A 27,862-nucleotide genomic window follows, 5' to 3' on the forward strand; every position below is an offset into this window, starting at 1 on the left:
ACGTATGATAGAATACACACTTCAAATTATCTTATTTCCCCACTGGAAATTAATGAATGGGTTCATCAGAATCCCCCATATGCATTTGCATTTTTCCAGCCTCCCTTTTGCCTTGGCTTGCAGAAGAGATCATCTACTTGCCAGAATGCAGGTGTTGTATACTTGCCTCCAACCAGCTCCACTGCTGTCTAATTGCAAGACTTCCAGGGGGTCTAAACAGCACTGGGTGAGCTTACCTGAATAACGACTTACTTGGATCTTCACAGCAGTTCCTCTTTTGTTATCTAAACAGAACTCTGAGAAAGCCACTCCAGAGCTTGGGTAATTTGAAACATGCGATGCCCAAAAATAGTGAAAAGTTATGCAGCATTCCAAGCTTGAAATGTTTAATGGGCATTCTCTCCCTTACTTCACTAGACATCTAGCTTTTTGTTTCCTGTGTTGTCCCTGTAGCCGTGTGGCTGATGGAATAAAAGGTTTTTCAATAATGCACCATACCGTGCACTGCAGATTATAACTGAAAGCCGAGTGATGCTTCTTCACCCCCTACATTTATTAGCATTACCCTGACAGTCAGGAATCAGATTCTTGAAGGCCCCGCTTTCTGTCAATGTAATGCATTAAAAAGACTATTCCCTGATGGTAGTTGGGAAATCACATCCAACTTGTGCCATGCGGTAACTGAAGTGCAAGAGTAGTTTTGTATATAAAAACAAAAGGAAAAGTTTGAACTCTATTCATTACATAGAAGAAAACAGAAGTCATCTGAATTTTTACATAATATTTATTGCAAACAAATACATATGTTACTTAGAGGCAGGGGAGGTGGTCAGATACTGACCAGGTTCAGCTGTCAGTGCAGAATGACATCATCAAGGGGTTGATTGTGTCATTTATTTAAAGTAGGGTTTTGCTGCATCAGCCACATAATAGTTTCCAGGAGGTGGGGCATTTTATAATGCTGGGCAATATTGCGAAAAGCATCCACTTGCTCCATGAGTGTCTGAAAGACAAATAAACGAGCAAAATCAATAAAAGAAAATAAAAAAAAATACCTGACGTTTATTCCTGGCCTTTCCAAGCAACACATACCTTTACTGAAATAGTGAGATTGAAGTCTCCAGCACAGTTACAGTATATGGGCATGTTTGCTTCTTTGACACCCTTACACTTCATGCAAACCTGACAGCAGAAACAGATTAACATATGAATATCACGTGAGTGTAGTAAAATAGAGCAAGGAAAGAGGAAGCATGCCAACAGACACAAAATGTATATAAAGCAACCATACTGACCAAATCTTGTAAAGTAAAAGCCATCATCTTCTTCTGTAGAGCTTCTACTAGAGCCATCTCTATGCCATCAGAGTCATACTCAGTCTGGCAGTTCGTACAAACCCACTGGGGAAGCACAGAGCCATCCTGAAATGAGGAAAGATAGCGAAGTATAAAGCAGTGTCCTTTGCCACAGGACATAACTATACAGAAAATTACAATGACTGTACTGACCTGACCAAGGGAGGGGTCCTTGCATAAATCAAGGTCTCGACAAAAGTTACAGTTCCTGCATATAACCTCTGGCAGAATGTAGGAACGACAAGGATCTTTGAACTGCGCCTCATCCGAAAACTCCCCCACATCAATCAACCGCAGGAGATCCCTCTTCAGTTTGTTGACCTGGTTAGTTATATTTGGATCCAGAGACAAGACCTGTGGGTCACATTCATAAGGTTAGGATTCTACATACTTTCATGAAAGAGGATTATGCTCAACTTGAAAATCTCTGCAGGTAAAATCATTTTAACGTATTAAAACTTCAGACCGCTACACAAATGGCAAAGCAACCTGCAAACAATCAAACATTTTACAATCGGACTTGTCATAGTTACCCTTGGCCACAAAATCAACCAGACTGAAAGTTTAGCCATTAATAAATGGTACATTTAGCTTGGTTACTTGCATTGTATACAAATTATATTTTAGTTTTTACCAATATCCACAAAACATATTGGTTTGCTTAAAAAAATGATTTGGGTATTTCTATTTAATGGACACAGGAATTGAACTGTACACGTGTATAACATTATGGTAGTAGACCCGTAAACACCCATCAATTGTTTTCAGCATTATGTGCAAAAAACAGTTTAGTAGTTAATTATTAATGCTGTGTGGGGCATAAAGCAGACTGCACCCATTTCCTTTTAACTTCATAACCTTAGCAGAAACAATAGCACCACAGACTATGAATAAAACTGATATCCCCCTGATGGGAGAGGCACTCTTGGGGGGGGTGCTAAAGATGTATACAGCTGGCACTGAAAGGGTTAATGGAAACACGTGATAAAACCTGTGGAAGTAGGAGTATCCCCCAGCATATAAGTAAGTACACGGGTATGATGAAGTATCTAGACACTTTTTACCTTGGCAGGAGATTGTTTTTTTACATTGGTTTGTGGAACTTTTTTTTAAAAGACTTTTAAAGATTCCTGGCTTACCGGTGGTTTGCATTTGCACATTAAAGTGTTTCTAATACATTTTATTGCTTAATATTTGTCAGGGATACTATGCCATTGGATGTTTTTATTTGTTCTAGAAGCTTGGAATAAAAGAAAGGTCTTTGGATAAGCCTGTTTTTATCTTGCATAAATATCACTCCCACCTATACATCTTTTTGCCTTTTCAGTATTGCACTATTGCTTGTTTATTCCCTTCATAAACTTGCATTTTTCTTGCAATTCTGTTACAAAACACTTTTTTATTGTTTACGTTGTGCATCCACAGTATACATGTGCACTCCATGTATAGGATAGCGATTACCATAATCTCACATAACACAGTCAAGCTCTATCCTATACTGGCATTACCCTTGTCTGTGCAACCACGGTTTTTGTATTAGTTACCTCACACACATATTTGATGAACTCCAAGGCCGGGTTATTGAGCGGCAGATATGACCCGGGTAAAACGGGGAACATTTCAGAGGGCTCAGTGGCATGACGTGTCCCAGTCAATTTCTTTTGGATCTTCTGGGTGATGGTGAAAAAGTTTTGCGTTAACTCGTTAGCCACATAATCCTGGGAAAAGGTAATCAGACCTAGAAAACAAAGATGGGCAAAAGTAATAAGTAAGATGTCTGGATATAGAAAGCAAGAATAATTCCAGAATTTAACAATGTTTGCTATTACAATTTTCTTAAATTATAATTTTAATCCAGCCTTTAAAGAGAAAGTTCATAATTCCCCAATCTATTAACCTTTACATTGCCTTCACACTGAATACCATGTGTCATTTGTGGTCTGTACCTGGCATGGCCCCTGTCTCTCCCTCGGGCTCTTGTGAAACCTGGCTGTTCTGTCTGCGTTTTATTGGAGTGCTCCCGGGTGCATTCCGTCTCATCTCCTCTCGCATGCTGTGATACACAGCCACAACGTACGCTGAAGGAAAGAAGTAAAGAAGCATTCAGACCCTCTAATTGAAAAAAAATGCAATGGGAAACATATTTTGTTCAGACTAGGAAAACACACTGCCTCCTGATGCCATACTATTTAACAATACGTTCTACAGTCATTCTGTAATTCGGCATGATTTATTTAAAAGAGCTGAGATAAACAACCAAGTTAAGCTTAAAAAAATAAAATAAAAAATTTGAACCCCATGTATATGGTTTTCACTGCCACTGAACCCTGCAGGATAGGCTGGCTTATGAAAGTACAGAATTCTACAGTGTGTGTATTCTTACATGAGACACAAATTACATGAAAGAAAAATGCTGCTCACCAGAGACTATCATCAGAAAGTAACTCTGGCAAGAGGCAGCCTGGGGAAGGTACTGGACAATATTCCAGTTGTTCTCCAGAGACTCTTCAACTTCATCTTCTGGATCTTCATGGTCTGAAGGAACATCAGCTTCTTCCTCCTCCTCCTCCTCCTCCTCACTACCCTCATCCTCAGATTTCTTCGGCTTTGCTTTCTGGAAATGACCATGTGAAAATATTTTAATGCAAAGAACGTCTATACCACCTTCTTTACTATTTCATTTTGAGATTGTAGGGTCTGACCTCTCCATAATGAACACTAGATGGAAGCTTCCCTTTGATCCCGCCATAGTTTGCTGGATCCATCCACAGCAGGAACTCCCAACATCGAGAAAATGAAATTGTGAGCGAGTGAAAGATCTCCCGTGAGTGTATGCTGCAAAACAAATGTAAAAAAAACTTGTAGCAGCCCTGCAAACCAAGAGTGTCAACTAAACCATTGCACCCACAGTGTACTTACCTCTGGGTGATGTATTCTACGTAAGCAATAGCATCATCGACTCTGCGCTTCTTGGTGCATAGGATAATGCGGTTAAAGTTAGCATAAACCACAGATGAGCCCAGTCGTTTGAATTCTGCTACCAGCCTATAGAAAAATTGAGGCAAGATTGAGAGAAAAAAATTAACAAAGTTTACAGAATACAGTTAATATAGGTAGTTAAGTTGAGCAATATTAGCATCTCTCCTAGATACAGATTACCCTGACAATGTTTTGTTACGGGCTTTAACTGATACAGCCAGGTATAATATCATAGAAAGCTGTTAGAGAATTACTTGTTCATACGGTCCTTGACCAAGGCAGAGCCCAGCGGTGAGAATGCAGGTTTTTCTTTTTGGTAGTTCTGAGACTCTTAACATTATGAGATTTTTTTGTGATCAATGTTTTGATACCATAAATAGAAAATAGCACAGGAAATCTTATGGCATGAACCTCTTCTCCTGAATGCTTGTACAAATAAAGCCCACACACCCTCACCTTGAGTTAACATTTTTTAAGACACAAATGAAAATCTTTGAGTAAAGATTTCCCTGCAAAAAAATAAACACATGGTGTTGTCTTCCCTATTAAATATAGAGTTGCATAGCGATGCAGCTCCTAACTATGTTGAATGGTTTAGTGGGGGAGCTGGGGAAATTCAACATTTGACTCACTGAAGAAACAGCTTTTTCATCATGTTGTGGAGGGTTCGATGAAGAGCAGGGTCATAAAGCAGTGAAGATGGGGTTCTCAGCCAACGATAGAAGTGCATAACCTGATTATCTGCATATGCATTGTGATACTGAGTGATCTCCTTCACCCAGCCAACAACCATACTTTTCAGAATCCTGCAAATAAATGATAGCATGCCTTACATTACGATCTTCACAACATCATCAGTCATTTAGGTCATGTTCTTTTTGAGATTACTGTTTACAACCATAGTATCTTTTTCATGTATCTACATTAAATGGAGACCCTCTCCTACTTTGTGAAAGACTTCTCACCATACCTGAAAGTGTTGGAGCAAAGCGCTGTTTCATCATAACTGGCCACAGAACTGGTTTGGTTCCCAGTGACCATATCTTCAAGAGATGCCTGCTGTAGGACATCAAAACTGATTCCCATACTGCCAGCACCTTCCAGATCATTAATGTGGTGAGACTGCAGGATGCTGTTCACTGCCAAGCTCTGGATATCAAGTTCCACACACACTAGAAAATGGTAAGGTAGGCAGAGTTAATATGCACAGAAAATTATACACAAAAGAGAACTGTCAAAAAAAATTTTTTTGTGATAAATCACCACTAATCAGGCATTTTTACAGAAATGCACACAGTTTCATTCAAAACGGTCTGGAAGTATAGAAAACTTCAGCAGATTTGAGATTATGCCTCAGGATTTATCATTCCGAACAAAATGCATAATATGTATATATAATAAAAATAACCACTTACATATACACAAACTTGTGTATACATATATATATATATATATAAAATGTGTTGTAGCACTTAACATTACAGTACGTGACACTTAGTTTAACCCCTTAAGGACTGGCATTTTGAACACTTTGTGACCCAAAACAAAAAAAAAAAAAAAAAACTTACAGCTAAACGGTCTGTGACTTTACATGGTCTTTCACTTTTTGGGAAGATATAGTTGCAATTTTAAGACTTGATCGTAAACACATTGTTTTTACATTTTTTTTTCAGCGGGATGTTTTTTTTTATTTTTTTTCACATTTTCTTTCAGCTGGGTGGTTCCATTATTGTTGTCATGGTGACATCACCGGAGTCTTTTTCTTTTTTTTTTATGTTATTCCTTTTTTTATTTTAATGAGCATATAGAGGACTGGCCCTATGGGTACTCTTGGTCTCAGGAGCCATCACACTGGGGCTCCAGATTTTTTGTTTTTGCTGAATGCCTCGATAGTGAGGCAGTTTAGCATTACCAACTATTGATTGCTTCCTAAACTCTTTTAAGCAGCTGGCTGCAGTCATATTGAATATTGCAAATGTGCCCATTCCTGAGAGCCATCACACAGAGCCCTGCAACTATTTCTGTTGTTGCTGAATTACTCAATATCACGGCATTGCAGTAATACGGTTTAAGGGAAGTTTGTTCATTAAAACCTTTAACACGCCTGGTACCTCACTGATCATTCAGGGTTTAACAAAACTGCAGATTATGCTAATTTGCACCAAGACCTTGCTGCATGCTACGGAAGACATGGTAAGATTTAACAGCAGCAATACCAGCATGGTATGAAAAATAAGATTGGGTTTTAGCAATACACATTAGTTTTTAGAAATGTATAAAGGTGTGCTTACCAGTGTTAAAGCACCCAGGGTGGTTGATCTCCACAGATGCCCTCTCGTCAAATTCCATAACTAAACGGTTGTCATCTGCTTCCTTGCCTCCTAGATCAGGCCGGGAGCTTGGGGATAGCCATAGAAGGTGATTGTGTCGACGAAGATGTCTCGAGAAGAACAAGTCGGAACCAAACGTGGATACATCATCTGGCAAGTTGCCCACAGGGAGGTGATAATACCTGGAGTGCCGGAAAGAAAAATTTGTACTTGCACAAAAGATACATAGGTAGAACGGCAATAAACTTAAAATCTAAGCTGGGAAAAGAAAAAATGTCGGTGCGCTAAGCTAGTCTCAGGCTCAAATAATACAAATGAGAAATACGAGGCCTACCAAACATGTGTAAGCATTTGAGGTTGTTGGCTCCTCATCAGTCTGGTTGCAGCTTGCTGTCCAGGGGTTAATGGGGAGGAGGTTTAATTGCACCTCCCCCAACACATTAATAAGGTTTTGGTAGCAGTATAAACTGCTTTGTGTGCCCACTATGTAAGAGGTGAGAGTAGGTTCTCACCCTATTGAGAGTGTGCCTTGACATGGCGGGTGAGCGTAATTATGCTTTGGCCAATTCATATAACCAAAACCTCTCATTTATATTATGTTTACATATTTGTTGCCAACTTTATTAGGGTAAGAAGCGCAGACAGTATTTTGTTTTTTTAAAATCTAAGCTACCACAAAACATAAGGCATTTAGTAGACGTCAACAGACACATTTTCCAAAATGAATGAATTTAAAACAAAAAGATTACTGTAGAAATCTTGTATAGCTGAAGTTGTTCCCTACAATAAACAAAAAAGAAACCCCCAAAAAATCATATAATATAAATGGAATATTAGCCCACCTTCCAAATACCTTACCTGGCCATCTCAAATGCCTGGGAAAGGCAACTGTCCAAATTAAGGTAATGACGGATCATGCGCTTGGCTCCATGGCGTTGCCAGTCGAGGACACTATAGTTTATGTCATCTACCACACGCACCGGAACAATAGGAAACTCCTCCAGAACAGGCATTCCTGAAGCCAACCTCCGCCAATCCCAGTTAGACTGCATGGCAATAAGGGTTGGTCCTCTTCTTTCATCCTTTGGCACAATAGAGTTTTTAAAAAAAACACATAATTAGCTTATAATGCTTACGGCACGTTGCGGTCACAATATGGAGCTGCAACATCTCCCCTCACCTTGTAACTGAGGAGCAATCTTTGGATCGCTCTGTAGACAGATTTTAAGTCTGTTTCTGCTCGAACCTCAAAGACGTGCTTTTCTGGGGGTAACAATTCAGACTCCAATCTCTCCAACATTGCTGTACGCTCTGCTGTATACATAGCGCTAAGGTTTGGCATCTGATTGCTACGTACCTGCGTTGAGAAGGATGTAAATGTGCAACACAATTGGACTTTACAATACTTGCAACAATTTTAGACATTACAAGCCACACCACTTGGCCACTTTAGCAGAGCAACAGCGTTGTGTTACCGAACATTAACACCTCTTACCGTATCCACCACAAAGACTGCCGATTTACGCTGAGATGGGATGAAAAGACCAAACAGGGCCTTGTTCCCCTGAGAATTATGATACAAATATATATGTCTGATGCTTCCTGTAAAGAAAATACATTGCGTATAGTCACTATAATTACTACTCAAATGTTGTACACGTGCACACAAATCTTGAAGGACAAGATCTTTTTAATAGTTTGCCAAATGTCAATGGTACTATAAAGACAATGGTTTAAACGCTTATACCTGATCGGGGGTATACGAGGTAATATGTAAATTGAGAGAAGCTACAGGTCACAACCATAAACTTGCTGAGCAAAGAGTTGTGAACTGTGGAAAGTTTGTGTGGAAGAAAATGCTTAAAACATTTGCAGGTTTTGATTTAAGAAGCGGTAATGTCCTACCTGGTTCAAGGTAGCTGTACTGAGCCAAAGACTTCATTTCCAAGTGTTCAAGCTCAAAGATTTCAGCTTCCCTTCCTGAGAGATGGCGGACCAGCTGCTTGTTAACCATACAAACGCATCCCAACTGGATCAATGCACGGAACAAAAGGGGAACCTAGGCAAGGGATATTACAGTGAGTAGGGATAAGGGCAATGCAATAAGGCACAATCTTAGATATGGGCAAATAATGCCTTAAACCTGAATATGCAATGTGTTGGTACTGTATTGTCCAGGAGTTAAATTTAATTGCAAGCAGCCATATCTAAGTGTACCTGGGTCTCATACACTCCCTCAATGTCAGGTGCTGACAAGTCAGCATTGATCTCATTGATGTGTTCTTGGTACATGTCTTCTGGTACTGAATATTCATAGAGATTATACACTGGGTTTGCTCTGGGCAGAATCCTATTCACCTGTTGAAACAAATTTAAAGAAATGTAAGATAAAATCAGTGGAATGTGAATAATCTCTTAAGTGCACTTAAATGTAAAAGAATTAGAGAACGCAACTAGGGAATTTAAAACAAGACAAAGGAAATGCTCTATACACACACACACACACACACCTTTCTGTACACAGCTCCTTCCTCTGGTTTAGGAACTCGCTGGTTGACATAGAAGACACGAGGGATATTGAATTTGATGCAATGCAAGTCGCTGCCAATGACAGCCCAAAGACGGAAAAGTCCAGGCTGGCTGCTCTCCCCTATCTGGAAGATACATTAAATGTAAGCATAACTCAGTTCGTGATGACTTCCGTGTGCAGCCTAAGCAGAAAGCATCTTACCAACCTGCACAATTTGCCAGGGCATGTCCAGGATACTGCGAGCCGTTCGTCGCAGAAAGCTACCTAGACCTGCTGCCTGGGTTTCTCGTATCACCCCACCAGATCCAGGAGCAGCATCCCCATCCTCTAGTCTTCGTCTCTTCTGTCTTTCTTTACGCTGCCGTGCTTGCAGTTCCCACTTCTTTTTGTGGTAACGTAGCCATACCAGTCTTTCTTCCTATAGATATGTATATAGATAAGCAAGGGCCTTCCTAGTACAAAGTATTTTCCAGATTTAGGAGGAGAGAGCTGACTTAGTCCTACTCACCTTTGTGGTACCCATTGGGGGAGGTGGTCCCAGCACTTCTCTCCAGGACTGCGTGAGGGCCACATCCTGAGAGTCGCCCTGACTCTCCTCGGCGGTTGGCACACGCTTCCTCTTCGTAGTGATAGGAATTGCTGGCTGTAGGCGTTTGCCTACACCAAAATCCTCCATGTCTGGGGTTTGGGAAGACAGTGGCTGATGCAGCTGAGCTGTGACCTAACATACAACACAGAAATTGTTGGTGGCTTTGATATTTCATACACTGTGAAAACTGAATTACATTTAAAATAAATTCAACATAGTTTGGCAAGTGTAGCCTGGTTTTGGCTACTAATGGCTATCCATTTTTGCCAAACCTGACAAAACCTCTTAATAGTGTTGCACTTTAATAGTAAAAAGAGTAGATAGGAGATATGGTATTTAAACGAGTAACAAATGAATATTCAAAGACTAATCCTACATTTATATAGATTTAACTTTCCATACATTCATGTCTGTTTCCCTAATTGAAACAAGATGGCAGATCGGTGAGTCACATTACAAGCACTGCAAGGACAGGAAAACCTCTATTACATTTCCATTTGCCTTATAGCCACAAATCTTTTCCTATCCTAGACAGCAACATAATTAGCAGAAACCTCTTTATCCCATAATATCACAGAAAGCAAATACACTTTCTTATATCCGATTACTGATATCCAACTGACCTGTGGTGACGGGGTTGGCTACAACAGCAGTAATTCCAGTTGTAATACCACTTTGTTTGTTATTAACTGACCGCACGCTTATGGAGGCCAGCCATAACTGGATGGAATGGCAAGGGAAATGTCTAATGCTAATATAATATTAATGATACATATGGAATTTCAAAACATTAGTAATTGGAAACTGAAAAGGGATTTTCTTGTACTTGCAGTTATCCAGTGCCGATAAATCCTGTAATGAATCAAGCCCCAAGATGAGGCTATTGTCCAGTCATGGGACTACAAATATTACATTATACAGTATATGGACAAATGTATAGGGACACAGCTTAATTATTGAAGTTAGGCGTTACAATCAGACCCATTGCCACAGGTGTTTATAATCAAGCACCTAGCCATGCAGTCTGCATTTACAAACAATTTTGAAAAATATGGGTTGTTCTGAAGAGGTCAGTGAATTCTAGCGTGGTACTGTGATAAGATGCACCTCCACAACAGGTCAGCTCGTGAAATTTACTCCCTGCTAGATATTCTAGGGTCAGCTGTCAGTGGAATCATTGGAAGTGTTTAGGAACAGCAGCAACTCAGCCTCTAAGCAGAAGACCATGTAAAGTCAACATTAGCACAAGCACTGTGCAGACAACCAAAGATCACTATATGCAATGCGGCTCAGCTAAAGTGGTGTAAAACTACACTGCCACTGGACTCAGGAATCACGCTTCACTACCAGGAACTCTGATGGACAGCTGTGGGTTTGGCAGATGTCTGGCGAACGCTACCTACTATAATGCATAGTGCCTACTGTAAAGTTTGGTGAGGGAGGTATGATGGTCTGGGGCTGTTTCTTCACAGTTTATAATAGGCCCCTTAGTTCCATTTTACTGAATTGTATGCTTCAAACTTTGGGAGCAGTTTGGGGAAGGCCCTTTCCTGTTCCAGCATGATTGTGCCCCAGTGCACACAAGGTCCATAAAGACATGGTTGGATGAGTTTGTGGAGGAACTCGAGTGGCCCACACAAAGCCCTGACACCTTAACCCCATGAGACACTCTTGGTATGAATTAGAATGTAGTTTGCTTGCCAGAGATTTTGGCTAAAAGGCACAAACTCCCACAGACACAAAATCTTGTGGAAACACAGAAGAGTGGGCGCAACTCCATACTAATGCCCATGGTTTTGGAATGGGATGTCTAACAAGCTCATATAGGTGTGATGGTCATGTGCCCAAATACTTTTGGTCATATATTGTATCTCATACGAAAAATGTGACTGGCATAGGAGCACCACCACCCCTGAGTTGCTAGCACCGTAAGCTACCTTGCACACGCATTCAAATGAGGGGGGGCAGCGTCTACACCGGACCATTCTAACGTTGATCGGAAAATTATATACTTTGATCTAAAAAATCATATATAGTGTTTGGGGTTTACTATTTTGTAGGATGTTGCCAAGCTAGCTAAATGACTTATGATAAATACTACGAAAAATGTGTTTTTATGGTATTCATACTAAATGTTGGACTATACATTTAAAAATACTACAAAATCAACACCCCATTTGTCTTTCAAAAAACTAGTAGTGCAGGTACACATTGATCAACAAGATTAAATAACGACAAAAAAGGCATCATTACCTGTCTCTTGCCCTCACTGGTGAACAGTTCGTTAATCCGCTTCTGTTTGTAAATATCATTTTTCTCCAGCAGTTTTTTGTGAAGCCAGTCTGGATGCCTTACACGGGGTACAGGATTCTTAACCTGAGTAAGAAAAAAAAAATTATAGTAATATCTAGGTTGTTGAGCTACAAGGACCCAAAGCAGCAATTTGCCACAGCTGTGAATAGACCTAGCATCCCATATTACCCTTTCTGCAACCTGGTAGCCTTGCAACAACTACATTACAGTTCGTAGATTAGCAATAAATAAATGTGACTGTGTGGCCCCCTAACTACTGAAATCCGTATCCCCTGAACAGCCTTAGCATATTAGTTTGTGTGTCTTGTCCACAGATATGGAATCAGCACAAGATATTATACAATATGATTGAAGATGCAGCATTAGAATGATCGTAGCACTCAGATAATTGTGTTATAAAACATGACAGCTGGGATACGAAAAGGCCGCACTTTTTATGTAAAATGACTTGATAAAGTTTTCAGTTTTAGGTAATACTTATTGAACCATCATAGAAGAAAAGCCACATAAGCTTTCAAGACCTCAGGGGTACCTTAAATAAGGTTTGTGATATTCTAACATGTGACATTCATAGATATGCAGATTGCAAGAACATTACAAAAGTTGATGTGCAAGCAAGGAATTTAGAGGGAAAATTTTAATTTTGCTTTTATACACCTTTGTCACAGCCTTCCGTTTGCCTATCTTTGCAAGATTCTACAGTGAAATACAATCTGTGCAGTTACAGAGTGAAAGAGCTTTTTAAATGTCAAATTCACATTATTTCTATTTATTTTTTTAAACAGTCCTTTAGGATTAAGGAATCCATTCCTGCACATGGCTGAGCTGTAGAGCAAAGCTTCTGACCTGCTGTAACGCTGCTGGAATAGTGATGATCTTCTGAATAGCGCTGCCCAACCTCTCAATGTAGTAGTCCCAGTCAAGAATCTAAAAAGAGAGAAATGGTTAGGGTGACAGACAGATTGGCCAGAAGAACAATGAACAGGACTAGATTGGGACCGACCGATCGAATATCCAGGTCCTGCAGGGAAGGATTCTTCAGCCACTTGCGCAGATAGTGTCGCTTGACTCCCAGTTCAGCTTGGAAGATTGCCAGAGGGATGGCTCTGAATAAAAACACATCAGAAACAAAAAGTCAACACCTCCAGCATCATCAAGCGCAGATAAAAAGCAATAGCCATGCAATGTTTGACAACAATAACGATGAAGGAATGGTTATTATGCCATACAAATTCACATCCTGAAGCATGTATACATGCATGCAACACACCCGCTCTTTCACTACGATGGATTTTCATAACGGCAAACAATAAAAGCTATGTATCAAAAGTATTTATGAAATAAAGAGTTTCAAATAATGCAATCAGCAGGAAAGTTACATTATATGCTATAACTGCTCCACTTTGCACCTGAATTGCTCTTTATAAGTAACGCTCGTATCACTTTTAATGCAAACATGCAATGAACTCTTGCTGTGCCAACACAAAATGTATAAAGTATATATACTGGATCTGTTCCCACCTCTCTGTGACTGGAGAACCCTCAGGTTTGCGAGAAATGACATAACGACAGCTCAGGCCGGCGTCCTTTACCATCTGGTCTCCCAGGAACTCTGCGAGACGTTTGGCAGTGCTAATAGAGGTGGATTTCTGCTCTCCATAGTCCTCCAAGCGTCGGGACATGGATCGGTTTTCAGAGATCAACTCAAATAGCTCAGAGTCTGGCATATTAGCTGCCTGAGGGAGATGGGAAGGCAGACGGGAGAAGATGAGCGGCTACAGCATGTTCCAAAAGGGGACAAGCTCTATCCTCAAAGCCACTGATCAATGTGATTTACCAGACTGGCATTTGCAAATATCTTTCCAGTTTCTCTCCATAACTCAGTAAACCCAAGAAATTAGTGAATTAAAAGTACAGAAATATTACAAGTAAAAGCAATATCTCTAGAAGACAGACTTGGATAGCTGAGTAACACAGTAAGTCATATTGTTTACAAACAGAAGAGCTCCAACGGCTTTTTTTTAAGCTAAATTAACGGCAAAACATTTATTTTACCTTCAAATTGATATTATTGATAACCAGTGTGATGCCCTAGAGGCAATTTTACTGGCAACTTGCCCTTATGTCCTTGAGCCAGTTTTACTGGCATCTTACAGAGATTAGCCCTTTGGGCTAAAGAAAACATTTGGTTGTACGTACATACCGTGCATTATTGCAAATGGCGACACTTGCATTCAGTAGCATGGATACTATGTCGATTTCCCTTTCATTTTGAAACAAAAGCAATTTCCAGTACGTTTACATTTTGCAATGAGCATTAAACGGGGTCATATTTTTGCTCCAACCCGTGTTATATTCTTGGGCAATTGTATGTCAATTTCTAGAACTACAGCTGAAAAGGCAGTCAAGGTGAAAACGCTTCATACTCCTACTTAAAGGTACCAAGCAACCCTGAGTGAAACAGTTTATACCCAATTGCTGTTTACAGAGATTTTTGATATAGAGTCCACTGTACCTTGGGCATTATATAGTTTTGCATAAGGCTGAAACACACATACGTTAGGTATTTTCAACTCCAGCATCCCTCATATCTGTTGGTACCTCACACGAATATAAAGAAATCATGCTCTGCTCAAAATATGTTGAAGTGATCCAACTTCGACTTCTTTGTCACTATTTGCTTACATTTAGCTCTGACAGTTTATTTTGATGACCTGTATATACTGTGTTATGCTTAAACTGAAGTCACGCTCTAATAACAAACAAACTTTTAAAACTTTCACCAAGCCCTGCTTTCTTAATGACGTGCACAAAAATCTAGTGTTACTCTTAAAAGCCAGTGCAAACACCCATTCTCTATCTTCATAGATTTTCACAAGCATCACATTGGGTTTGCACAGAACTTTTTTAACTCAACTTTTGACTTTCCTCCTCACCTTGCTGTACAACACATCCAGCCAGTAATCGGCGACCTTGGCCACAGATGCATAGACCTCCTCCAATGTACTGCCCTTTAAGAAAGCCTCAAACACTGAGGACTGGAATATCTTAATTAGTTGCAGCTCTCCACGGCGCTTCACCTCAAATCCTTTTAGCTCAGCAAGGGAGCCGTCCTCATTAAATACTGCATACCTGTAGAGCGGATCAGAGGTGTTAAGGTGTGGAGGGAGATATACAGTCAAGCTAACTTTAGAGTATACACCAACCTTTTTTTCAGCTTCTTCCCTTCCTCTTTGGAGGCAGGGAGGATCATGGCTAGGTAGGGACCATCTACCTCAAAGAAAATACTGTTTTCGGAGCGAGTGATGTAAGTAAGTGTGGCTGGGTCACTCAGTTCCTGGTATTGATGGTTTGTAAATCCCTCCTAAGGAAAGAGTTGGGTCAAATACTTAAAGTCTTTGCAATCATTACCGACAAAACATGTTTGTGGGGTTCTTACCTTAACTAGAATGTTAAGCATAGCACCGGGGTAGGATATTGTCACTTTGGGCTTTTTTGCATTAGTTGATTTGATAACAAAATTCTCAGGAAAGCTGTTGGGGAGGACACACCAGATCCCATCAGTGTCCAATTCAAGTGGCCGTCTGAATAAAAAGAGAAAGATTACTATCCTGATATGACTCACAAGGAAATGAGAATATCCAAATGAAGACCCAGTAATGTTTCCCTTTACACTATCCTGTAGCCTCTTAAGTTGGGCTGAAACAACTAAATCGACTTAATTGATAATCGATAATGAAACTAGTGGTCATTGATTTTCATTACTGTTTAGTTGGTCTGGGCACAACACGCACGTAAGTTTAACTTACTTAAGACAGATGCTACATCGGAGCATAGTGGAGAAGACATACCTGACAGCAGTGTTTTAAACCCCCCCTCCCACCCTTTCACTCTGATCCGATCCCCAGTCCCCAATGCCCCTATTCCCCTCATTAACTCCCTCCCACCCTCTGGTCTGCAAGTTAAATAAACCCCCTGCCACCCTTTAGTCTGGTTCCAAGTTCCCATCATTAACTTCCCTGGTCCCCTCGTTAAAAAATTGAATTTTACTAAGGAAAACATATGGACCAACAGAGGACGTAAACAAAAACTGCTGTTTATAAAGCAATAGGAGTGATTAAGTTATACGACAACACACCCAATTTGCTCTATCAGTTCCCGTGCCTGAGTGATGATGTTGGCGCCTGTATAACAGACTATTCCAGCCATTTCCATAGAATACCAGCGTGCTCTGGAGGGAGAAGGGCAGATAAACATGTAAAGGTATACAAATTCCATCGTAAATCTGTCTGAAAACCCACAAGCCAAAAACATACCCTTTGCGCATGACATATCCGTAGAAGGAATTCAGAATGCACTTGTGAGCAAGCTGCAGGGATTCGTATAAGATTTCCATGTTCTTGCATCGCTTCACCTCAGCAGCATCGCCACTCTCGCATGCAGAAGACAATTTCTTCTTCCATACCTTGAGAATAAATGAGAAGAAAAAAAAAATTAGATAACGGTAGTCCTGGCCCAGTCTAGTGAATTATTCGAGTAGGTATAGACTAATACTCTACCCTTTACTGTAATACAGCCGGTCATTTAAGAAGGGCAATTACTACTGTGGCAGATGGCAGGAAGGAGGTCAAATCTCTCTATTGGCAAAACCTGTGTGACCGGGATGGAAAGGGGTTAAAGGAACTGGAAGGGCAACCCATCAACTTCTGAACTAAACACCTATTGAGGCTGAGACATTGATGACATGCACCGAAGAAATAGCTTATTTTTTCAGAAATAGAACTACCCTAGGAAAATTAGAATTACCCACCAGCTCCCTTTTAACTTTTGGCTGATAAAACGAGACTTTAGCAGATATTTCTTTTTCTAATAATTTTTGGGATTTGCCCCCCCCCCCACTCTTCTAGGTTGGTAGGTGGCAGGCGGATATTTACCATGACTGGTTTGAAAGTACTCACCTTGTGCAGACCTTTGAACTCGTATCTACGATCTCTGAAAGCTCGAACTGTGTCTACATAGAAGGAATTCTCACGCTGGCAGATAGTTGTGACTTTATCCTCCAGCTTGGTCACATGGATCTTTTTGTAAGCTTTCCGACAGTAATCTGACGAAGAACAAAGTAAGAAATTGGCAAGAACTTCTAGTCTGATCCGTGCATTGGATCACACCAAGATAGGCTATTTTACCAGCTGTATAATGCGTATAAAAAGCACTCAGGGATTTTGCCTTCAGACAATAGAGATAACATAAGTAACAATGGCTTGTATAAAAGTAACAATCAGTATTTGTAACACCTTGGCAGTAGCATACCATTGGTGTTCTCAAACTTATTGCATCTGCTTTTAGTGGAGATTAGAGGTTTATTATTGCCAAGATGTTACATTTACCGATTGTTTTAAATTAAAATGGTTATTTTGAACTATACCTTATTTTAATTTTACCCACAACACAAGTGTGGAGAACAGCTAGTAAGTCACACACAATTGGGTCTGCATGCCAGACATTATGACTCACTGAGAGCAGAAAAAAATATATAAAACGTAAAACAAATTTTACGTACAAAAAGTTTGCTGGCTAGCAGTCTGGTCAACACTATCTAAAAAGAAAGGTACAACCAGATGTACAATAAATGCAGAATGTTCACCATGTCATCCACCGTAGGTGCGGAGCACATTCACCCACCTGCCAGACGTTTCTTTTCATACTTGGCCTGCTCCTCTCGTGTCAGCTCATGAAATGCTCGCGGGGGCTTCCCAGGAAAGAGAGGAGGGAATTTTTCTGATTCCAGCTGTTGTTGTATTCGATGATATTCACTGCGACTAGCAGGCACTGAACAAGTTCAAATAAGAGAACACACTTTTACCTAATACATCTTTACTTCCATAAAGACTTGTTTTTATACAAGCGCCTTCTTTCCTATTTTGTGCAGCATGAAGTTTTTTGAATTACAATGTAAAATGGAGCAGAAAAACGTAACTTACTTAACTCCCCCCTCCACTGCCATGTCATCTTGCGTTGGCACGTTGCTCCAGGCTTGTTAAAATCACAGGCAGCACAGGTCACTTCATCCACCATAGCAGAGGGCTGCAGAAAGTGGGAAGACTTATAGTTACCAAAGGGAAAAAAAAGGTATTTTACAATATTTACAACATGTGAACGGCAACTATTAAAAAGTGTAATCTCATGGACATGAACACAAATTACTTTTTTGTAACTATGAAAACTAGACAATATTACATCACTGTTTCTCCAGATATCTCACAAGATAAGGTGTTACTAACCTGGAGACGGTTCGTAAGGATAATATTGGGGTACATTGCCCCCACATCCAGATGGTAAATGAGAGGACACTCAATTCTGTTTGGCACCTCCTTCAGACTGGTAAGTTTCTTCTTTATTTCATCACAGACCTGCAATTAGGAGAGTAAGGTATTATTGGAGCAAGGCTACGAGGAGGTGCTAAATCACGTCCACTTACACCGAGCACTTACCTCCTGGAAATTAGTAACTTGCTCCAGTGGAACTTTCTCCTCCTCTTCTATAGCATGGCGCATGGTCAACTCTACACGTTCCAGCAGGAAGTCAAAGGCTGCTGGGTTCTAGAGAAAGCATATCAGGTATTTTTTAACTAAACTTTGTTTAGTATTAGAACTGATGTATAGGCAAATTGTGCTTAGGCTGTAAAGAACTTTGTGACTTACCAAATAACTGATACGTTGATGTGGTTTCTCAAGCTGAATAACCCATGTCCAAACAGAATTTTTTTTTAAAAAGTATACCCGCACAATATATAAAAAAAAAAAAGCAGGCTGAAGTGTGGAAAGTTAACGATGAGGATTATTTCATCTTTGTTAAAAATTGAAGTACAGCATGGACATACACCAAGCAACACAGTCCAATGGGTTTTGTACTTAGGACTTAATCACAAACTAACCAAGCACGAAAATAAACAGTGATGTCCAGAGGAGTACATTAACAATAAAATAGGTGAGCAACCACACCTAATACGCCCAATGGCAGCAGAATAAATTTGCCAAGACTTAAGTGAAGGCAAATCAATTAAAACTATTAAACTCCAGAATTTTCAAACCTTAAACTTGAGTATTCTGGTGTTCAGTGGTTTTCTTCATTGAATGTCAGTTTTATTCTGCTCCTATTGACCGTAAGGTATGGTAGCTCACCTGTTCCATCCTTAATGAATTCTTTTGGTGCTTGGTTAGTCTGATAAAGTGCTTCTAAGGACAAAACATTGCTTGGCATTATGAGTGTTTGTGCTGTACAAGGATGAAATTAACCTCACTAGTTTTTTTTAATCAAAAACATGTCTATAGAGATTACCTGAGCATGGTATATAAATTTGTATATGGTTTTGTACTGGCAGACCAGAGCTATTGCCCACCTTTCTCTTGGCTAGCCAAAAATCAATTATAAGTGTGTGGGCTATATTTCATTACAAAACTAGTGGTTTATAAGAATCGGCTGATATTTAGATTGCGACTGTGTTCATTTGGTCACAATGATTTGTAGCATGTGAGCCAGATACACATTTGCGCACATAGGATATTAAACCAAAAAGAAATGTATATGGTATCATGAAAGGGGCTTCCACTTCTAAAGATAAACATGCTTTAAAATAAATAAATCATATATACACATTTTTTTCCCCATTGATTATTTTGTTTAAATATCTTTGATCCTCATTGTTGGTCACAGAGCCACCTTTGCCCTGCATCGCAGTAGTTGTGATCAGCCTGCAGGAGGACCTGAAACAACTGTGTAAGAATCTTCTAGCATTATCCTCAACCTCTATATTCATGTTTCTTAAAAAGGACAAGCAATCTACTGACCATTTTAAAGCGGCATGGGATGTCGCTACGGAAAACACCAGACTCCAGCGCCTCCACATGGCCTCCAACATATGTCTCAGAATCCAGAACATGGCCATCACTGGTTAGTTTGTTGAACACAGCCTCTTGTTTATTGGGGAAAATGATGTTTGCATGATAGGCCTGGACCATCAGCAGAGCCTCACAAAGAGTCCCTGAGCCTTTTCTCAAGACCTGCACCACGAGAGTACAAAGGAACATTAAAATGCATCCATACCACCATGCCAAGTCAAAACTGACCTTTATAACACTAAGTGTTATACATATTAAGTAAAAAAGGAAAACACCTAAAAATAAACTCAGTGCGTAAAATAGAGCAGAATTTTCATGAAGTACTCCAGTTACTAACACAGTAAGACATATTAGCAATAGTGCTGGTCTCCGTTACCTCATCTGGCTCCATGGGGATGATGGTACAAAGTGCAAAAATGAAGGGGTGAACATACTTCATATACATGTAATAAGTAGCAACTGCATCTGACACAGAGTATGTTGCCAGGACCTAAAGAAGAACAAAACAAGATGTGAGGAAGCCAACTGAAAGCAATCATTTGACAAGAAAGATGTAAATATCCTGAATACTGCAGATTAGCACAAGGGGTGTCTAACCCAAAGCTCACATGCTGCACAGAAGCTCTAGTTGCTGGAGAGCTAAATACTCAGCCCTCCTCATGAAGGAAGGCATTTCGCATCACAGTGGGCGCGTTAACATAAAGGGTGTAAGAATCTGTTTAGACGAACATATTTTCTTATATACGTTATTATAGCATCAGTACCTGTGGCTCTTCGGTAGCCATCCTACACATCTCCTCTGGGTCAAGCTCCACTGGGTCATAGCCCAGCTTGGCCTTAGCAGCAGCTTTCAAATTGTGGCTACCAACAGGGAGGTAACTGTCTCTTTTCACCCACCTGCAGAGAAAGCCAACATGCCAAGGTTTTAGACAAATAGCCAAAAAACATCATCTTTATACCTTATTGAAACACAACATATAGCATGTGTACAGCTTTTTATTAAGGTAATTAGGATAGGGGTATCCCATTAGAGACATTACTGGAAATGATTTCAGGATAATTATAGGTCCACCCTACTGCATTGCTGTATTTAGGGGGTTGGCAAGTATCAAGTTTTATTTATTGTTAATGCAGTTCCCTCAATAATATACCGAGGCAAGTTAATGCCAAACAGTGAGTAATGATGTGGATGGTTCATGCTATTCTTCTTCTGTTGGGGATCACCTTAGACAATCCATGTGAATGCAGGATGGAGACTTATACTCTCCCTGGCTGTCTTTTTGGAAGCCAATCTCTTGAAGCATGCTCATTCCATGCACTGCAGCTCGAGTTTCTACAAAAGGCCTAAAACAAAACACAAAGTTGAATCCATAATGTGAAAGAAGACTTCATATATGTTAGCGTGTGTAGAGTAAATGTAATTACCAGTCAAAGAAATCCCCGTTATATGTAACAATTATGCTTGGCTTGGTCTCCTGGACATGTTCAAACCATCGCTGGATCAGATGTGCCTGTGAACAAGGACAAAGAAAGGTGAGTGCCATGTACCAGAGAAAACGTAAACTAAGTAGAAGGCATCCAAGTGTTTTACCTCATCCGGTTCATTAAATACACAGAAAGGTCCTTCATATTCTGGTTTTGGAGTGAACTCAAAATCCTCAATGTCTTCAGATACAATCTCCCGATTTGTGATCAGGTACCCCTTTGACAATGTGACACAAAGTCAGTGAACCACAAAACACTATTAATACTTGCATTGCACTGTCCTAGGAGAGCTTATCCTAGTTTTTATAAAAGCATTGATAGACTAGCAAATGACTGCAGTTTAATGCACCAGAAGGCTCTCTGCCAAGACAGGTTAAATAATTTATAGATTTTAAAAACTATGTGCACATACACAGAATGGCAACTGCTGTTTATTAAACACAAGCGAGAGAAAGCTCTTCTTGCACACATTGTTTAATATAATTCATTTTTTGTTAAAGGAAGAATAGTGCATGCTGCAGCCAATGCTGGAACAGCTTTTCACAAAATCCCCCGTTACCCACAAGCACAGTGCACAGACCACATAGACCAGTTCCTTTATAGGACATGTAAAGTGGTCTGACGCTATTTATAAAAACATTTTGCCTTTATGTACCATAATTCATATCAACTACCTTTACTGTAAAACAGAAAATGCCTACTGCGGTACAAAAGAAATATCAAAAGGCTGTGATTTAATATTCATTTTTAGAAGTGCAACCCAAAGGATTTATTTCATAATTATATAAAATTCCTTTAAAGAGAGAAAACTAAATCCTAAACCAACCTGTCCATCAATCATATAGGAGATCATCATAATTTGGTCAGTTTCAGCATCAGGAAACTTTAGAGGCAGCTTTGTTGTTTCAATGTCAAATGCCAAAACGACTGGGTCCTGAAAGAAAAGGCAATGAACAAAGCCATTTAATAAAGACATAGAAAATAAAAGAATATGTAGAATGTGGCAGCCAACGTCACTCACCGGCCTTTCCACAAGGTCATCCCGTCTTGTGATCTCTGGAGGATAGGAGCCTCCACGATATCTAATATTGTACCAGTGAGCCTGTGGAGAAAGCAAGGCCACAAATATATTAAGATTTAAGATACTAATCACTCTGACATTTATGAAATTGTATTAAATACCACACAGTAGTGTTTTTTTTTTATTTCAAAAGTTTAAAACAAATAGCCCCCCCCACCCTCTCATCTATCTCCACACACTGAAAATATGTACTTTTGTGTTCAGTTAGATCGCCACTGCCTAGCAAGAGACCATGCAGAATGTGTTCTGCTAAAATTTTAATGCATCATCATCAGGGTTATTAGAAAGAGGTAAAAACAAAATAAACTTACAACATGAATCTTGAGGTCAATGGAAAGTCGAACGTGGTATGGCACATCATACTCTCTTATGTCCACTATATTCTCCATCTGATTAGATATCTTCTTAGAAGGACCTTCTTCCTCTCCGGCCGCATTGCTCCCCGCCAGAGCACTGCACATACAGCAAAGGACGTGAAGTGACACACAAACAACCTTTATAACGACTAGGGACTACCATTTCATTGAAGATCATTTCGTAAAGTGTAAACAACCCTTCAAAGGAATAAAGCTCAGCTAGAGTTATCAGCCGGAGGTTTCTAACAAGATAACAAATGAGTCGGGCAGTTTGCTAGAGGTCAGGTACCCGATACAGTTCTACTTACCGAGAGCTTCTTTCAAAAGCCAATCCCTGGTGACATTACAAATAGAACTCCTCTGTCGTACCTGAAGTAGGGCAGCATTCAACACTTAGAAGCCCCTCAACTCCCAGAGAGCCCCAGTGTTTAACAAAGTCTAATCCTGCCATACTTCAGGTACGGAGGGAATCCTATCCGTAGCGTCACCTGGGATGGCAAGGCAAAATATATTGATCTATATAATAAAAAAAAAAAAAAGTAAGAATGTTCAACAAAAAGGCCATTTTTATGTCTTTTGATTAATGACAGAAGGTTGTCCTATGTAACAGGCCCCCAATAATTTATATATGCGATTATCTGTATGGTTATCGTACTGTACTTCCTGAGTTTACAGTCATTTAAAATCTCCGTATGATTTTTACAACAGCTTTGAAAAACCTTAGCCATCCTTTACAATGCAGTCTAGGGTCATCACTGTCCTGAACTGCTGGGGAACTCAGTGTCAGTTTCTCCATTTTAATACATTACTACAGTCTCCTGTTCAGGCCAAACGTGAAGTACTGCAAGAGTCAATACCTAGAAAGCATAGCTGTGTAAGTGTCACTGGCATGATCCCGCTCCTTATTCTTTCGCACAGCAGGAAAAATCTCTTTCCTCACTTTAACCAGGTCATCCACAGTGTGGAAATACAATTTTATGTAATTTCGCTTCAGCCCCACAAGATGATTTGGCTGCAAAACGTAGAAAAAAAAAGAACCATGACAATGATTGAACAACCTTTCCTCAAAAATTCCTGAATATACGATAACGGCATTGCAAAGGAACAGCCCAAGGGATAAAATCTCACGCACAGCTAAAAATGAGTAAGGCTACCTCAAGCTAAAAGCAGGTAAGGCTTGGTAGCTTTCCCTGTGGTAAGTTCTTATGTTTTCACTCATTGTTTCCTCTTTACAAGAATAATCCCAGTCATACATTCAGCCCTTACTGGCCTTCTTAGTGAGATGCGGTTGGTATACCTTTAAACACAGGGGTCTATTCACTAAAGGGAGAATTTTGATTAACACCTTCACTTCATTACTTATTATGCAGAGCCAACACTGGGAAGAGTCACCAGAAGTGCTGAGCTAGTACTGTAAAATGCATAATTCAATGTAAGGAGAATGAAGAAATCTCAATGATTTAACTATATGTTAAACAGGGCTAGTCAAACTCTTCCTGCACGAGACCTTCATAATGTACAGGTCAAAGAGCTGAAACAACTCTATATATCTATATACACACACACACAATTCTTCACCTTAAAAATGCATCAAAGTTGCCCCCTGGTTTTGCATTAACTTGCTATGCGAATTGGGTAATCAGATATTAAACCAACAGCCCACAAATACTAACCAAATCAAGATCTTCTTTTGGAATGGTCTCCAGTTTTACCAGCTTCCCTTGAAATTTCTTGGAAAGAAAAGACGAGACCTCCCTTTCACAGCCCTGGAGATATAATAATAATATATTTATATAAAAGCATGAAGATTTTAGAATATATATCTTTTTTACAGTAGTAATTGTGTCATATGGTGGTGATTTCAATTAGTAGTAAGACTGATTTAGACAGTAGAATCTGTAGAATCACTGTAGAATGACAAAATTAGTCAAACAGTAATGCGATTACTCAACTGACGGCCATCCTCACCTTTTTAGTAGCTACATACAAATAAGGCTTATACGGCAGCGCCACCTGCAGGGAGCAGAGTAAAACAAACAGAACGATGTCAGCAACTTAGGTTCCGTTACATGTTAATTCAAACAAATATTTCAAAAACAAAGTGTCATTTAGAGACAAACTATTAGTGATGAAATAAGTACTACAATGTTATACATTTACAGTTAAAAATAATCCAGACAGAACACGTGATACATAAAACATAACACTCACTTTAAATCGACTCCCATCCTCCTGGATAAAGTAATAATCCACAGCGCTCACGAGTCGCTTGTCCTCATCAAGAATTTCATTCTATAAAACAGAAATTCGGGAAATTCTCACTTCGGGTTCCGATACCAAAAGAAGTTTCTGGCAATCAAGCTGTTCTAGAATATTGACCCCCACAAATAAAGCACAGCTTTCAGAACATGCAGTTTGAGCTTACATATGCCTGTACCGGACAGTTATTCTGAGACAAGTGGGTCTGTTAAGGGTAAAACGGGATTAGAGTTTGCCAAAACCACTCACCGGATGCATATTGAGGAGCCAGCCTGTTCTTTCTCCAGGTTCCCGCATTCTCTCAAAGCCATACTGAGTGTCAATTTTATCCGTCCACTGGCTGCGTTCCAAACGCTTCGCTGCGGAGCTTGAGGATGCATCATCTCTAAATATATTTGAAAAAGTCTTGAGAATGCAATCAGATTTTAGACAAGAGCTTTACTTCGCCTCGTGCTCACATACATATATATCAGGAACATTATTTGTCCAAAAAGATATAAACATACAACTTCTTGCCTTTTATATACACGATTAAAAGGGGAGAACGCTAAGCTTCCAAATATGATTCACTTCATTCGCTCATCCCTCATATTGTTCACCAACACATGCCCAAGACAATTCCCACAATCACACACGCATCATTGGCATCTTTCTGCTCTCATCTGTACAATGAAACCGTCAATCCCTTTAACCAGCCACCTTTTGTTGATTAGATCAACAATTATACAAGATTAAATACAGGACATAGTCGTTTAGAATTATTTTCCTTTATACACTGGAGCCCATGTTAATGCATAATTCCATGTTAACTGATTTTCTATAAATTTGATGTGTTAGGCAAACCCACTTGCATAGATGGCTATGTGACAATCTTGAGACCTCTTGCAGGACCACAGTAGTTCCTACCAGGGCACTGAGCAAGACTATCGACTACCACGTTCCCTTTATGGATAGCCTGTCGAGAGTTGCCTTGGAACTACATGAAAATAATTCCCTGCAAACCATACAGCGTTTCACTTGTTTTCCTCCACACGCAACATGCATGGGACAAATAAGCAGAGAATGGTGATGGTTTGTGCAAGAGTTAGAGGTGGTTTGGCGTGTGCATCTAGGTAGGGTACACGCGCAGAAACCGCTTCCATAGATTCCAAAAGGAAGTGCATCTCACCCCCCTTTTTTTGGAGTACTTAAGGTGGCCACTTTTTGAGGTTTCCAGTAGCTTTAACTTTGTAGCTCATTCACTGATTGTCTTGTCATTTGGGAGTGCATTCATGCCAGAGATTGGCTTCTTCAAGCCAATCAGCGGCGCAGAGGGGGCATTGTGCTGCAGCTTCTCCTAAAGTTGCTTTTCTTCCTCATGCTGGTTAAATAATGCATACTTAAGTACTTAAACATTCCTTAAGATGCATTGTTCATTGGTGGGGCTGTATGGGGCATTAGACAGTCCTAAAGTGCATATGACTGACAGAGTGTCGCTTTAAGCTGCTTTTACATTGTTTATGAATGCAGGTCTGGTATCCCATGTATCATAATTAAATACACAACGTTGACCTGTAAAATTAGCCCGTGCCTCTGCAACTGTTAGCTTGTGGCCAACTTGTCCAGTGAGATAGAAAATGTGAGTAGCATGACTTGAGGATTATAAGGTGTAAAAGGTAACCATATACTTGTGATGCCGAACTTGTTGTGTGATCAGACTGCAGCATTAGAAACATTTCTAGACCTGTAGAACCTGCAGCCCTTCCTGTTTTGCCTCCACTAAACCTTGCCCCTGAAGAAGCCTTGCGAGAGTTGTGCATCTTCCTGTAACATGGTAAAAGGAGGATTATCTATATTATCTAATATTTCATCAACAACACTATTCTTCTACCCACTGAATAAAATGATTAAAATATTGTTACGAAACATTTGCCTCCCTGGTAAAACATACAGCCCCACATTATCTGATGGCCCTTGATAAATTATGTCAAATAAATCAGAATTTCAACACAGGCTTTTACTGGTCCATAATAAAAAATATATTGTATTTGTCACTATGGACCATAAAATACATAAGCACTGCGTAAATTGCTGGCTCTATATAAATAAAAGATAACAATAATATAGAATGCCAATGGAACGCCAGCATATTGCTAAAAACAGAATGCATGGCCGTGCCAGCTGAACAATATACATAGAGTAGCTCAGTCACACACGAAGTGTTAAATCTAGGTTAAAGAAGGTAAATAATGTGTTTATTGAACATAAATACAGATAGCCGGCCAGGAAGTAAACATCAGGGACCGGAAACTTAGCACTGCTGACAGGTACTTCTCCCAAACAGAGAGACCCGTGATAAACTTAAGAGAGACATTAATGGCCTCGTGTCTCCTTAACCCGCCACAGACAGATCCATGCTGTTCCGACCACTTACTGCTGGTTCTCGGTGTCCCCGTCTCGTCGGGGTTCGGCTCTGAACCGTCCGCTATTTTGCAGCACCATCCTAGCCCGGCTCTACGACTTCTCGCGCCAAGCAACTCCCGCCACCACTCACACCTATCCCCTCCCACCAAACGATACTCTACCCCAATCACAACGTTCCCGGCAACCACTGCTCGTACGCTAGGGCTCGCCAATAAAATAAATGTCTGGGACGGTGCCGAAGGCCATATGGGAATAGTAACGGAGAATTTAGAGGGCGTTAGTAC

The 27,862-nt window shown here is 40.0% G+C and overlaps 1 protein-coding gene across 1 annotated transcript; it reads right to left on the reverse strand.

The window, feature by feature from the left end:
* Positions 1–766: 766 nt before the first annotated feature.
* Positions 767–27,685, reverse strand: POLE (DNA polymerase epsilon, catalytic subunit). Its single transcript, XM_053468548.1, has 49 exons — positions 27,589–27,685; positions 25,425–25,560; positions 25,128–25,208; positions 24,885–24,929; positions 24,590–24,682; positions 23,774–23,928; positions 22,872–23,013; positions 22,501–22,581; positions 22,306–22,413; positions 21,586–21,696; positions 21,420–21,505; positions 21,219–21,338; positions 20,759–20,891; positions 20,371–20,484; positions 19,944–20,156; positions 18,588–18,695; positions 18,378–18,506; positions 18,078–18,180; positions 17,779–17,925; positions 17,055–17,200; positions 16,413–16,561; positions 16,235–16,327; positions 15,536–15,680; positions 15,303–15,460; positions 15,033–15,228; positions 13,618–13,832; positions 13,100–13,202; positions 12,943–13,023; positions 12,037–12,159; positions 9,703–9,915; positions 9,400–9,612; positions 9,175–9,318; positions 8,882–9,022; positions 8,570–8,723; positions 8,160–8,266; positions 7,845–8,021; positions 7,523–7,746; positions 6,626–6,846; positions 5,305–5,506; positions 4,967–5,140; positions 4,275–4,400; positions 4,058–4,190; positions 3,777–3,969; positions 3,302–3,433; positions 2,900–3,093; positions 1,509–1,709; positions 1,296–1,421; positions 1,093–1,182; positions 767–1,003 (listed from the first exon to the last, which is right to left on the reverse strand). The coding sequence occupies exons 1-49, from the start codon at positions 27,654–27,656 to the stop codon at positions 890–892; spliced, it is 6,861 nt and encodes a 2,286-aa protein (XP_053324523.1). The 5' UTR covers positions 27,657–27,685; the 3' UTR covers positions 767–889.
* Between the last annotated feature and the right edge of the window lie 177 nt (positions 27,686–27,862).

Source organism: Spea bombifrons, chromosome 1 (genome assembly GCF_027358695.1).
Source record: "Spea bombifrons isolate aSpeBom1 chromosome 1, aSpeBom1.2.pri, whole genome shotgun sequence".
NCBI lineage: Eukaryota > Metazoa > Chordata > Amphibia > Anura > Pelobatidae > Spea > Spea bombifrons.